At 39.5% G+C, this 14142-nt stretch overlaps 1 protein-coding gene across 2 annotated transcripts in view; it reads left to right on the forward strand.

Moving 5' to 3' along the window:
- Cbfa2t2 (CBFA2/RUNX1 partner transcriptional co-repressor 2) overlaps positions 1 to 14142 on the forward strand; it is a 147860-nt gene that overhangs the window by 117425 nt on the left and 16293 nt on the right. For both annotated transcript variants that reach the window (XM_076851700.1, XM_076851701.1), the window contains exons 5-8: positions 3120 to 3301; positions 5465 to 5718; positions 10015 to 10100; positions 11383 to 11578. In XM_076851700.1, coding sequence (XP_076707815.1) covers positions 3120 to 3301; positions 5465 to 5718; positions 10015 to 10100; positions 11383 to 11578 — 718 coding nt within the window. The remainder of the gene's footprint in view (positions 1 to 3119; positions 3302 to 5464; positions 5719 to 10014; positions 10101 to 11382; positions 11579 to 14142) is intronic.

Consider the following 14142-nt stretch of genomic DNA (forward strand, 5'->3'; position numbering starts at 1 on the left):
ATGGATTTAGTTTCAGTCCAGCCTAAGCAGTTTAGCCAGACTCTTAAGCAAATTAGTGAGATAACTGTATCTAAATAAAATATAAAAAGGTCTGGGGATGTGGCTCAGTGTTGAATGCCCCTGGGTTCAATCCCTAGTATCCCCCCTCAAAAAAAAAATACTGATAAAGGGCTGGGGATGTGGCTCAAGTGGTAGCGCGCTCGCCTGGCATGCGTGCAGCCCGGGTTCGATTCTCAGCACCACGTATAAACAAAGATGTTGTGTCTGCCGATAACTAAAAAATAAGTATCAAAAAATTCTCTCTCTCTCTCTCCTCTCTCACTCTCTCTTTTAAAAAAAAAAAAAAATACTGATAGGATTTTGCAAACACAAGTAGAACTATCTTCTTTTCCAGTGGGCAAGAGAAGTCAGTTAAACCTCCTCAGCCATAATTTGCATGTCCATAGGCAACAGTTACTTCCACCACTGTCATTTATCTCTAAGTTACTGAGTTGTAACTCAGAGGCAACCAAAGACTAGATAGAGTCACATACCAGTTTGTTGTAAACCAAGTTTAGTGAAATATGATCCAAATCTAGTACACCACATGGTTTTGTACAACTAAGAATAGCTTTTACAGTTAAATATTTGCAGTTCATTTGGTTATAGGGATTAGTAACTTGAACTCCAATTAAGCTAAGTGTTATTCCATCCTTCTGGAGTCTCCTTTCTTATCATTAGTAGTAGATTGATAATTACCCCCCTAAAAAAAAAAAAAAAAAAAAACTGTTCAACTGTATATTATGTTTTGTTTAATACAATATATATGGAAATTGTTTTCTTTTTATGAGTACCTATATTAATAACTTTAATTTTGCCTCTTGCCTCACAAAGCCTAACACTTAATACAAAGCCATATAAATATAACCCCTTTACTCTCTTTTATCTTACTTTCATTTCCCTAGAAAATGTTTCATTTTGTTTTTTGTGGTACCCAGGGCCCTGTGCATGCAAGGCAGGCACTGTACCAACTGAGCTGGATCCCCAGCCCCCAAGAAAATGTTACAGCTTCAAAAAAATGAGTTGTTATACAAAGTTGTATAGGAGAGCTAGATCTGCACTTTCCTGCAGGTCTGCCATGCTCTGATTTTAAAAACCTTCTGTGAACAGAGCATGGCAGACCTGCAGGAAAGTGCAGATCCATCCAAGGTGCACAAGCCTAGCTGCTGCTTTGTTCTAGTGGCATTGAAGTTTTTGTGCTCAGAGCAGTTTATGGTGCCTTTAAACAAGGGTGCTACTTCTATCTTGATCTCCTTTCTGTATGTCAGAGCTGGCAGTTAGTTATTTCCCCTAAAACTGTAAAGTCAAGAAAGATTTGTGAAATTTGTGTTAAAAAATATTTAGCATTTTAAAAAAACTCACTAAAAGGTACTCATCACAAATATAAAGATCTGACATGACTTTTTTTCAGGGTTTTTTTTGGGGGGGGGTTAAGAGACAAACTCCCTTATTTTTTTTAATATTTATTTTTTAGTTATAGGTGGATACAAGATTTTTATTTTATTTTTTTTTGTGGTGCTGAGGATCCAACCCAGCGCTACTACTGAGCCACAACCACAGCCCTCCGTTTTTATAGTTGCAACAAGATTGGGGTTGTAGAACAGACTTAGAACCTGTTTTTGGAAAACAGCACAAGGTAGGTGGTTATGGCAGCTTTTTAGCTAGTTTGTGGAGTTTTGTCAATTTATTTGTTTTAAAACAGTCACTGATATTAACCCTCTCCTTCACTTGCTCATCTATCCCTTATAATAAAAGCCTTCTATTACAAGCTTAAGCCTGAATTATGTTTAAATTTGGGGAGAAATATAATTCTTTTCAGTTTATTTAAATGAAATAAATGTGGAAAATGCTATTCTGTGTGAGTTCAAGCGAGGTGGGCAGCAACCAAAGGAGGCAGATTTAAAAAGGCCCCTGAAGGAGGCTTTATTGAGATGTCACTCCCGCAGCAGAGTGGACAGGAGAAGGGTCCAGGAGAAACCGCGTGGGAGCTCGACCAGACTGGGATTTTAAGGGGGTTACAGCAGGAAGGGAAGGGCTTAGGACAGGAAAAGGTGTTTTTAAGAGTTCCTTGTCCTGCTGGAGTTGGTCAGGGGAGTTGGCTGAACTCCAGGATTGGTCAGAAGACCCTGCTGATTGACAGGTGCTAGCCCTGAGATCCCCCTTACTGACAGGGGTTTCTGATGGCACAAGTTTCTTTCCCGTGCGGGCTGCTTTGTCCTCTTAAGTCACTGCCAGACCTGACATTCTGTGTATGAGGAATTTGAATTCTGAGTTGTACCCTTTAAAACTTAAGAGAAGAAAAAATATCTGTATGTAATTAATTCTCCTTTCATGGTTACATCACTCCCAGTACTTTTTTTTTTTTTTTCAAAATCTCCGGTTCCAGTGGGTTGAGATGGCTCCAGAGGCTAAGGCAGGATAGCAAGTTCAAGGATAGCCTGAGCTATTTAGCAAGATCCTGTCTCAACAAAAAAGAGGAGGAGGGGCGGGGGATGTTGGTTGCTCAGTGGTAGAATGCCCCTGGGTTCAACCTCCAGTACCAACATCCTCACCTTACCTCCCCCCCCAAAAAAAAAAAAATCCCTTAAGTTCTAGAATAATTCCAGTTTCCAGAATTCAAAGGTAACACTCTAGAGAACATGAAGAGAAGGCTAAATAGTGCTATCAGAGATAGATGGAGACTCAGAAGAGAGAAACTAGGGTTTATAATGGTAAAGAGTTAATTTCTCCTATTCTTGTGTAGGCTATAGCTGACCAGGGTCTTTCAAAAATTGTTTCAAAATTATTATGATCAACAAATCTTTATTGAACTTTTACTCTTTACTAGGCCACAAAAGTAAATGAGTCACAGTCCCTTCCTTGAAGGGGATTCATTTACATCTTTGGGGGCAAGAAACAAGTAGCAGTAATTCAAGTACTGCATAATAGACCACACTTCACTCACAAAAGATGCTGATGAGAATCTGACTAAGAAGCAGAGAGCTTTTGTCTTGTGTTAACCTGCTTTGTGAAAGCTCTTTGAGGTGCTAATCCCTGTTGTGTAGGACTCAACACTGGGAAAATTGCCTCTTGTTTTCAAGGCCAACTTGCCCCTGCTGCAGCGAGAACTGCTGCACTGTGCTCGGGCTGCCAAGCAGACCCCGTCCCAGTACCTTGCTCAGCACGAACACCTTCTGCTCAACACCAGTATCGCGTCTCCTGCCGACTCTTCAGAGCTGCTCATGGAGGTTCATGGAAATGGAAAAAGACCCAGTCCAGAGAGGTGAGCAAAGAAAAGATCTATTATTCTTGCTTTCTGGAATCTCACTGACCTTCCTCTTTGATTATGAAAGAAAGAATTTAATTGCTGTGGTTGTAGATGGATAATGTCTCAGACTTTCTAAGGTTAGTTTTGCTTTGTCCCAGCAATTCTTCAGATGACTGTAGTCCACTGCTCCAGAAGCAGAAGAAACTCATTTACTCCTATACCTTCACTCAGCAATCAACATAAAAGACTTCTTTGACCAAATGTGGATATTTCCCCCCATACATCAGGCAAGCAATCAGTTCTATAGAGGTTGTCCTTCAGTTCTGACGCTGTTTACCTGGAAATTCCATGGCAGATTCTGTGGTTTGAAGGCTCAGACCCCTAAATTGCATGCTTCCTTCAGATGCTATTAAAACAAACCCCAGATTGTTTTACCTGTACTTCTGACTAACTGGCTATATAAATTGGGCTTCGTATATCTGCTCCTCAAATTTTATTAATTAGCTCTAGTAGCTCACAGAACTCGGAAACATTGGCATTTATTGGCATGTTATAAAGGATATTACACAGGATATTAATAAAAACCAGCTACAAAGATGAATAGGACAAGATATGGGGGATGGAAAGTGTAGTTTCCACACCCTATCCTGGTAAGTGCACCACCCTCCAGGATCTTCCCTGTTCTGTTGTTCTGACCCTGCTGGTTTACGCCTATAATCCTAACTGCTCCAAGGCCGAATCCAGAGAATAACAAGTTCAAGGACAGCAGCCTTGGCAACTTAGTGAGACCCTGTCTCAAAAAGTGGGGGTGGGTGCTGGAGTATAACTCAGTGGTAGAGCACCCCTGGGTTAAGTCCCTATTGTCATCCCCCCCCCTCAAAAAAATGTTCTCCATCCATTGAATTTTTGTGGAGGTTTCATTACATAGGCATAATTGATGAAATCCTTGGCCACTAGTAAAAATTTGATCTTCAGTCTTTTTTCTCTCCCTAGAGGTTGGGGGTTGGTCAGAAAGTCCCAGCCCTCTAAAGCTGCTTTGGTCCTTACAGGGACCATCCCCCATGAGGAAGTTACCCTGGGGCTTCCTGCCATCAGTCATTAACATAGAAAAAGACACTTAACACTTTGAAGATTCCAAGGATTTTAGGAGTTTGTGTGCCTGGAAACTGGATGAAGACCAAATATTTATTTCACAATATCCCAAGTAGTTTATCAAGGAAGCAATATTTTAACAACAATGGAAAATTGGTGACAGTTGAAGCTGAGTGATTGAAAATCCTACCAAGTAATAAGAGGATTAGTTATGTGTCCCCCGCCCCCCCTTTTTTTTAGTTGTTGATGGGCTTTTTTTTTTTTTTTTTTTTTTTAAGAGAGAGTGAGAGAGGGGAGAGAGAGAGAGAGAGAGAGAGAGAATTTTTTGATATTTATTTTTTAGTTATCGGCAGACACAACATCTTTGTTTGTACGTGGTGCTGAGAATCGAACCCGGGCCGCACGCATGCCAGGCGAGCGCGCTACCACTTGAGCCACATCCCCAGCCCCTGTTGATGGGCTTTTTAAAAAAATTTATATGAGTGCTGAGAATCAAAGCCAGTACCTCCCGCCCAACACACACACACACACACACACACACACACACACACACACAAACACATGCACAGTGCTCTACTACTGAGCTACAATCCCAGCCCATATTGTTCTTCTTAATAATCCACCTCCATAGTAACACATTTGACCTTAAAATATTCCCAAAACATACTTGAACTCATTACCTTCCATATTCCCCTCTCATAGAAAAATAATGTCATTTACTTGTTCTCTTCATGAGGATTATATGTTTCTGCCTGATTATGGATAGATTTGACCTCTTTTCATGCTGGAATAAATCAGCAATTTATAATAATAATAATATCTTTGCCCCTAAAGACCATTCATTTTATGCCTCAAATCTTTCCTAAACTAGGCATGGTGGCATAGTCTCAGCTTCTCCTAAGCTAAGGCAGAAGGATCATTTGAGCCCAGAAGTTGAGCTAACTTGAGCAGCATAGCAAGACTCTTTTCATTACAATCTTCCTGCTTAAGAAAGTGCTGGCACAGTACATGTAGAGTAGTGCTCAGGAAATGTTTGCATAAACTCTTGTTTACATGCTCAGATATACACTTCTGTTTCTTCTACAGAAGGGAAGAGAGTAATTTTGAAAGAGATACTATTCCTCCTGAGCCTCCAGCCAAGAGAGTGTGTACCATCAGCCCTGCTCCTAGGCACAGTCCTGCCCTCACTGTGCCCCTTATGAATCCTGGGGGCCAGTTCCATCCTACTCCTCCACCTCTCCAGCACTATACATTAGAAGATATTGCAACTTCTCACCTATATCGGGAACCCAATAAGATGCTAGAACATCGAGAAGTTCGTGAAAGGCACCACAATCTTAGTAAGTATCCTAAACAGCATGTTGAGGGTCTAAATCTAGACAGAATCCTTGAATTTCTTTCCTACTCAGTAATAAAATCCAGTGCTATTGCTTCTTTTCAATGATAAATTAAAGCAATAATATACATAAAAAAGAATATTACAATTATAGTTTATCTTATTAGAAGTTGAACTGGCTTCAAATATTGTTGCTATTCCATTATATGAAGGAAAACTGAAATCTGGCCCAGTGGCTCTTATCTTCAATCCCAGCTACTCAGGAGTCTGCAGCAGGAGGATCTCAAGTTTGAGGACAGCCTGTGCAAGTTAGCAAGACCCTGTCAAAAAATGGGGAAAAAAAAAAAAAAGGTGGTTGGGGATGTAGCTCAGTGGTAGAGCACCCCTGCTTTCAAACATAAGGGGAAAAAAAGGCAAAAAATCTGAAGGGAAAATCAATTTTACAAAAATAGCAAAATACATACAATGATAAATAGAGACTAGAACTGAGACTAGAACTGAACAAATTCTAGGAAATACACTGGAATAAAAAAAGGGCTTCACTCATTCTCAAATGGTTCAAAATAAAATAGAGAATTAAAAGGCAAATGAGGTAAAATGTTAACATGGAAATCTATACAAAAGGTATAATAGCTATGTAACAGTTTTTGCAGGGATTGAATTCAGGAGCACTTAATAGAGAAAGGATCTCCCTAAGTTGCTTAAGGCTTGCTGAGTTACTGAGGCTGGCTTTGAACTTGTGATCCTTCTGCCTCTATTTCCAAGTCTCTGGGATTACAAGCATGTGTCACCATGCTGGCCTATAACAATTTTTTATACTACTCATAACTTCTGTAAGTCTGAATTTATATTAGAATTAAGTCTTTAAAATCAACCACAAAAGTCGGGCACGATGGCACATGCTTGTAATCCCAACAGACCAGGATGCTGAGGCAGGAGGATCACTAAGCCAATGTTAGCAATTAATGGAGACTCTTTCTCAAAATAAAAAGAGGGTTGGGATGTGACTTAATGGTTAAGCACCACTGGATCCAATCCCTGGTACCAAAAACATTTTAAAAATAATAATAAACACAAAAGGTGTAAAATAATGTGGTGTGAGCGGTGAAAGTTTTATAAGGAGGTGAGGTAAGACTAAACTTAAATATTGCCTCTTCATCTGCCCCGCCTGGTGGTACATACTTGTAATCCCAGTAACTCAGGAGGCTGAGGCAGGAAGATCACAAGTTTGAGGCCAGCCTCAGCTACTCAGCAAGATCCTGTCTCAGTGAAAACAAAAGAGCGCTAAGCATATTGCTCTGCTTTTAGAGCACCCCTGGGTTATATGTATCATCAGAAACCCCACCCCCAACCCCGCCCCAGGGGGAAAAAAAAATCTTGGCTCTACATCTAACTGGCTGTGTGATCTCATGGAAGTTGCTTGTGTTCTCTAAGCCTCAAGAATAGTAATTTCTGCAATGGAGCAAAAACTGTCCCTTTGCTGGATTGTTAAATTTGTATATCCTAGCCTCAAACCATTAAATTTTGGCGGGGAGCCAACAAATCTAATCTGTGATCTGTTTTTAGAATTTTTTAGATTGTATTCAAACAAGTTTATGCAGAAGATTTTTTTTTGGAGTTTAACTGCTGACCATTGATCAGGAGGAAGAATCAAAGGGCTATTTGCTTCCAGGGTTTTTCCTACATTTCCATTTGTGAGGCACTTACCTTGTGGAGTAAAATATTGCAACATATTACACACACACACACACACACACACACACACACACACACACCCCCACTTGGCTCACTGGCTTTTTTCAGAGGCTTAATGCTGCAGACTTCATGCAGTGGTAGCTAAATGGTGTTTCCGGCTACCAGCATTAACTGAGTCTTTGCTAACACTGCAGTATGTAATTTAATTCTCAAAGAAGCCCAAAGCATTCATGTCCATTTAACAGATGTGATAAAGAACAACTATGGCCAGTAGCACATAGCTTTAATAAATGGCAGAAACAAGATTCAGATGCAAACTCGGATCCCCTCACACCACATTATTTTACACTTTTTGTGTTTTAATAAATGGCAGAAACAAGATTCAGATGCAAACTCTGGGGAGAGATTCGGTCTTGGCAGTATATCATGATCCTCCTTTAACACCTACTTCTTATTTTCCCACACCTCTTTATTTATCTGTTAAAAACTGGACTTGCTAGCTGGGCATGGTGGTGCCTGTAATCCCAGTGACTCCAGAGGCTGAGGTGGGAGGATTGCAGGTTTGAGGCCAGCCTCAGCAATTTAGGGAGACCTTGTTTAAAAAAAAAAGAGTGGTATAGTGTCCTTGCCTTCACTCACCAGTATCTATTCACCCCACCTCCTGATACACATTTTCTTATCTTTTTTCAAACTTATTTTTTAGTTTGAGGTGGACAAATCTTATTTTTATGTGGTGCTGAGGATCAAACCCAGTGCCCCGTGAATGCTAGATGAGCACTCTACTACTGAGCCATACCCCAGCTCCACATACACATTTTCTGCCGGTTGATTGAGAGAAAAGAAAGCTAAAAACTAGCCATATGTATCTTAACAGATTTCATTTGTATTTCTAACAATTTTAGACTTTTTTCCCTATTATCTTGAAGTATACTTTATATGATTATTTGTTTATTTATCTATTTTTATTTTTCTGTTTGTGTACTGGGCATTACACTCAGGAGTAGTTAACCACTGAGCCACATCCCCAGCCCTATTTTGTATTTTATTTAGAGACAGGGTCTCACTGAGTTGCTTAGCACTTGCCATCCTCTTGCCTCAGCCTTGTGAGCTGCTATGATTACAGACATGTGCTACTGTGCCCCACTTGAATGATTATTTATGATTTCCCTTGATGGTTTCTTTTAGGGTCAATACTCTGTCTGCCAGGCTCATTATAGATTCCTTAATTTTTCCCAGACCTGTTTGAAAACATGTCCTCTATTATAATGGTTTGTTTTTGTTGTTGTTGTCATATAAATGACAACTTTATTTATAATTATTTGACATCTATTTCTTTTTTATTATTTTTAGTTATATATGACAGTAGAATATATTTTGATACATCATACATATATGGAGTATAACTTCCCATTCTTATAGTTGTACAAGATGTAATACACTGGTTGTGTATTCATATACGAACACAGGAAAGTTGTGTCTGATTCATTCTACTGACTTTCCCATTCTCATCCCCTCTTTCCTTTGTGCAATCCAATGAACTTCTACTCCCCCCACCCCCACCCCCAATGGTTTTTTTTTTTTTTTTTTTTTTAATATTTAGTTTTTGGCGGACACAACATCTTTGTTTGTATGTGGTGCTGAGGATCGAACCTGGGGCCGCACCTGTGCCAGGGGAGCGCACTACCACTTGAGCCATATCCCCAGACCCCCCAAATGGTTCTTAATCCTTACTTAATTCATCATGGAACCCACCCCTCTTAAGCAAATATATTACCCCTCTTGTTCTTCTAAAATGAACTTCATGGTTATTGTAGCCTACTTTAGATCCATAATTTTAGGATCAATATTCTATCATAACTGTAATATGTAAGAAGTTATTACATTATTAAATGTGTTTGTGTTCAGACATGGCTACACTGGAAAATAAGATGAAATAAGCAGATTCTTGCACTAATACAGAACCAATATGAATATACCTGTAAATTCAGACTGATGGTGAGAGTGTTTTATTAATGAGTCAAAGACTATAATCAGTGTGTTACTGTCTATAACATACGAGTTTTTCAAAACAGTGTTACTTCTTGATTTGGTGTACCCTTGATTCACAAAATCCCCATGGTATTCCTAGAAATTTCAATGTTTATTTGGGTCGGGCTATAGCACAGGAGTAAAGCATTTGCCTATCTTGCATGAACTCCTGGGTTTAATCCCTAATAACTAACACACACACACACACACACACACACACACACACACACAAACACACACAGTAAAAAAGAAATTTTGGTATATATCAAATGTTGGTGATACACTGCTGTTTCCATTATACAGTCTAGTTTTAGTGGTTAAGCAGTCATATTGTATCACTTTTCTGTCAGCAAAGTTAATCTGAAATTTTCATTTTTCCCACTGTGTTGGATATGAACTGCTTTCTCAGTGAAGTTTTTATTTTTAATAAAAATAAAAACCTAACTGCTTGTAAGTGTGGAGTATCTTTTCATGTTTATGATATGATTAAAGTTTTTAAGGTTGTGTGTATGTTTACTTGGCAGAATTTAGTTCTGTATTCTTCTCACTCTTTATATTATTCTTTATTTTCTAATAGGTCTAAATGGAGGCTATCAGGATGAGTTGGTAGACCACCGTTTGACAGAAAGGGAATGGGCTGATGAATGGAAACATCTTGACCATGTAAGAAGCTTAGCATGTTTAAGTTCCCTAACTTTTTATTACCGTTAATTCTTAATACTACCAACAGTTCATGTATGCTTGAAGTGAACATAATGAGAGCCATGAGATCCTTTCTTTTAATAAAAACTACTCCACTACTCCCTCAGCTGGAGAGCTACGGAGTCATTCAGCTCTTGGTAGGATGATCTCTTCAGTGTATGAACCAGGTGATCCTATAGAAAATGGTTGAAGCATAGGCTTATGAGTTAATGTTCCAGTTTTTCCTCTTCCTGCCTTCTTCAGCTGAGTTAATTGTTTTTCCTTTGTTAGCCTTAATTTTTATATATACATAAAGAATGCATATTTATTTGAATTCACAGTAGGGTTTTACCAATATATAACGTGGTTATTATAGGGCCGGACACATAGAAAGTGTTAATGGGCTGGGGATGTGGCTCAAGTGGTTGCGCGCTCGCCTGGCATGCGTGCGGCCCGGGTTCGATCCTCAGCACCACATACAAACAAAGATGTTGTGTCTGCCGATAACTTAAAAAATAAATATTAAAAAAACATTCTCTCCCTCTCTCACTCTCTCTTAAAAAAAAAAAAAAAGAAAGTGTTAATTAAATAAATGGAACTCCTCCAAATACAAACAATAATTAGTAGTGTACAGAATGTAAGCTTGGGTGCTCTTTCCCTTTGGAAGAATTTTCCTGTCTTAAAAAGGGAATAAAATGTGTAGTGCCTGTTTGAAGTGGGCATATTATAGTTTTTTCTCCTTGAGCAATCATTGTTGCTGATCCTTGTGTCTCATTATATTATTATAGAAATCTCTAGCTTTATCAGATGACTAAATATATTTAGGCAGAGACTTAATATGGTTTAATCAGTTTTTAAAGCTTCATGTTATAATGAGATTGTATGGTTACTTCAACTTGGAAGAATCCAAAGCACAGTTTTTTTGAAATCCAAAAAAAGTAATACAATATTAAGTAGTCTAGAGTTGATTTAAGATATATGGGAGGATATGCATAGATTATGCAAATACAACCCTATTTTATATAAAAGACTTGAATGTCTATGGCGTTTGGTATCCACTGGGGTCCTGGAACCAATCCCACATAAATGTGTAAGGATATGTTTAATGAGTAATTGTAAGAAAGACTCCCAGATGTAAATTTGATATTCCCAACCTATAAAATCCTTGAACTTTTATTTTTTAATATTGTGTTTGCCTGTCCTCAATTTTCAGTATTCATTGTTTGAATTTCCTCATCTCAGCCTTACTTTCTCTCTCGGTCAGGCCCTGAATTGCATTATGGAAATGGTAGAGAAAACAAGGCGCTCCATGGCAGTTCTGAGGCGCTGCCAGGAATCTGATCGTGAAGAACTCAACTACTGGAAAAGACGATTTAATGAAAACACAGAGATGAGGAAAACAGGGACCGAGTTGGTCTCCAGGCAGCACAGCCCTGGGAGTGCAGATTCACTGGGCAGTGGTAAGGGCAGGGTCTGACGGAACTCAGAGTAAACATCAGCCTGTGGATTCCACCTAATATGCCAGATCTGTTCTACTTTAAAAGAAAAGTGGTGCTACACTGTGGAGTTAGGGAGAATTGGGTGACTATGAAGAGTAAAGGAAAAAATATGTGAAGTGCTGGTACTTGTCATATTCTAAGAATGTTCATTCTTCCTCAGAGAATGAGAATATTTTTTATTTTGTTCTTTTTCCCCTTCCCATACACACACACACACACACACACACACACACACACACACACGATAATGATCAAAGAGTGGTTGTTAAATTCAGGCTTGCTGAATGTACTATCCTGTCAGGAAAAACAGTGTCTGTTTCCTTCTTGTGCTCTTCACACTACAATCACCACAAAAGATTTCTCCACATCAGCAAAAAAGCGGTCTTGCAGCAGTGGAGACCCACTGACTGTCCTCCAGTCCAATTCAGTTCTGACACAGTCTACCTGGAGGTACTGTCAGTTACCACATGTTGGGAGCTCAGTCCCCAACATGTATCACCTCAGCTTTACATGCCTGTCACAGGCCCCAGGTTGCTTTACCCATGCTTCTGACCCCTTGGATATAAACCAAGCTTCCCACAATTCCCTGCTTGGATTCTTTTATTTGGATGGGTGGCTTGTGGAATTCAGGGGAACAGATTTATTATAAAGGATATTACAGAGGATACAGATGAAGTGACGTGACGTATAAGGAAGGGTATAGGGGAAGGAACACAGAGTTTGCATGCCTTCTCCAGACCTGCCACCTTTCAGCAGTCTCCACATGTCTGGCTAACTGTGTTCTGAAGCTCTCTGAGCCCTGACCCTTGGGTTTATGAAGTCTTCATTGCATATCTAATGCCAGTGGACTGGGTGGGGAAACCCAGCACCACCTTCTCCAGCATCCTTGTCTTCTTTGCAGCAGCTCTTCCTTCAGGGCACGGGCAGGACCTCTGTAGAATGAGGAGTATCTACTAACCAATTATCAGACAAGGTAGTTTAGAGAATTTCCTTATGGCCAGCTCTAACAAAAGTGGGGGAAGAATAGAGTTTTTTTCTTGTGTGCATATCATAATAACAACTGTATTCTCATGCCATCACTTTTATTTCTAAGAATAACCTAGAAAGTGTTCACCTCACTTTCCCTCCTCTTTTCCCTAGTACCTCATTCAGGAAAATAAAACTATCAACCACTTCCTGGTAGCCTTCCACAAAAGGTTTGGCTATACCAAACTGTATTGTCCCATCTCACGTTTTCCCAGCCTGAGGCAGCAGAGACAAGATAGTTCTTCTCTCAAAAATATATTTAAGAAGCCAGAGTTATCCCCCAAATGTTCCTTTACTTTCACCCAGTAACTGAAAAGGTACCCTATCCACAGGCACAGCTGAATGACAGGCCATCTGTGATCACGCTCTTTCCCCACCCACCCACCCGCTTTTAAGTTCCCAAATGTTCATCTGGGAGAACAAATTTCTTCTTATGACAGACCTAGCACATTCCAGAGAAGACAGCTGTTAGTCTCAAAAAGACTGCAACTTGCTGAGACAGAGCCAGAATTAATTTCGTGTGTCCAAATGCTCAGTGGCTAAAAGAGCCCACTCTCCCACCCCACCAGCAGCCCTATCTCTTGATCCAGCTGTGGATTATAGCACCATTACGTATGTGTAGCACAGAAAGATACCAGAATATTTGTACTTGTGTGATTCCTTTGATAAAAACATCAAAAACAGACAGATCTAACCCTTGGGTCTCCCTCACCATCTACACCCTTAAAAATATTCATGATAACAACTTGCAGAAACTGCTGAAATTCACCTTCCGTACCACATGCCTTCTATCAATAAGTGAGTGTGTGTGTGTGTGTGTGTGTGTGTGTGTGTGTGTGCACATGAGCTGATGTAGAGAGCAGCGTGGTCACAGTCCTGAGAGGTGGTGTTCTCAAGCCAGAATTCCACATCTTGGTGGTGTTTATAAACATTGCTTGCTGTGCGTTACCAATACTCCTCCTTCTAGCTAGATTGATTATATTTTCAGTTTTACCTGGGGTGGTCCTAATTTAAATCTGTATCCTGTCATCATTATTACTAATATTTTCCTCTCAAAAAATAAGATAATTTGGAACCAATTTAACCAAGTGTAATCCCAGCAAGTTGGGAGGCTGAAACCGGAGGATCACAAGTTCAAGTCCATCCTTGGCAACTCACTGAGAGGTCCTGTCTCAAGATAAAAAACATAAAAAGGGCTGGGAACATTTTTAGTGATAGAGCACTCCAAAAATAAATAAATGAAATAAAACACATATCTCTCATCTGAAAACTTTGAGATTCACAGTATTTTCAGGAACAATTTTGTTCTAACAACAAGTGATTTATTTTGATAGTTTAAGGAAACATAAATAAGTGCAGAAATTATGAAGAAGAAAATTCTTACAGAAGTCAGATGAGTGGTTTCCTCTGACATTAATGGAGAAGACATAGCTAGTGGGCTATTAATGAGTCTGTCAGCAGTTCTAAGGACAGGGTTGCCCGTCTAGATGGCATCATTT

Source organism: Callospermophilus lateralis, chromosome 3 (genome assembly GCF_048772815.1).
Source record: "Callospermophilus lateralis isolate mCalLat2 chromosome 3, mCalLat2.hap1, whole genome shotgun sequence".
NCBI classification, from domain to species: domain Eukaryota; kingdom Metazoa; phylum Chordata; class Mammalia; order Rodentia; family Sciuridae; genus Callospermophilus; species Callospermophilus lateralis.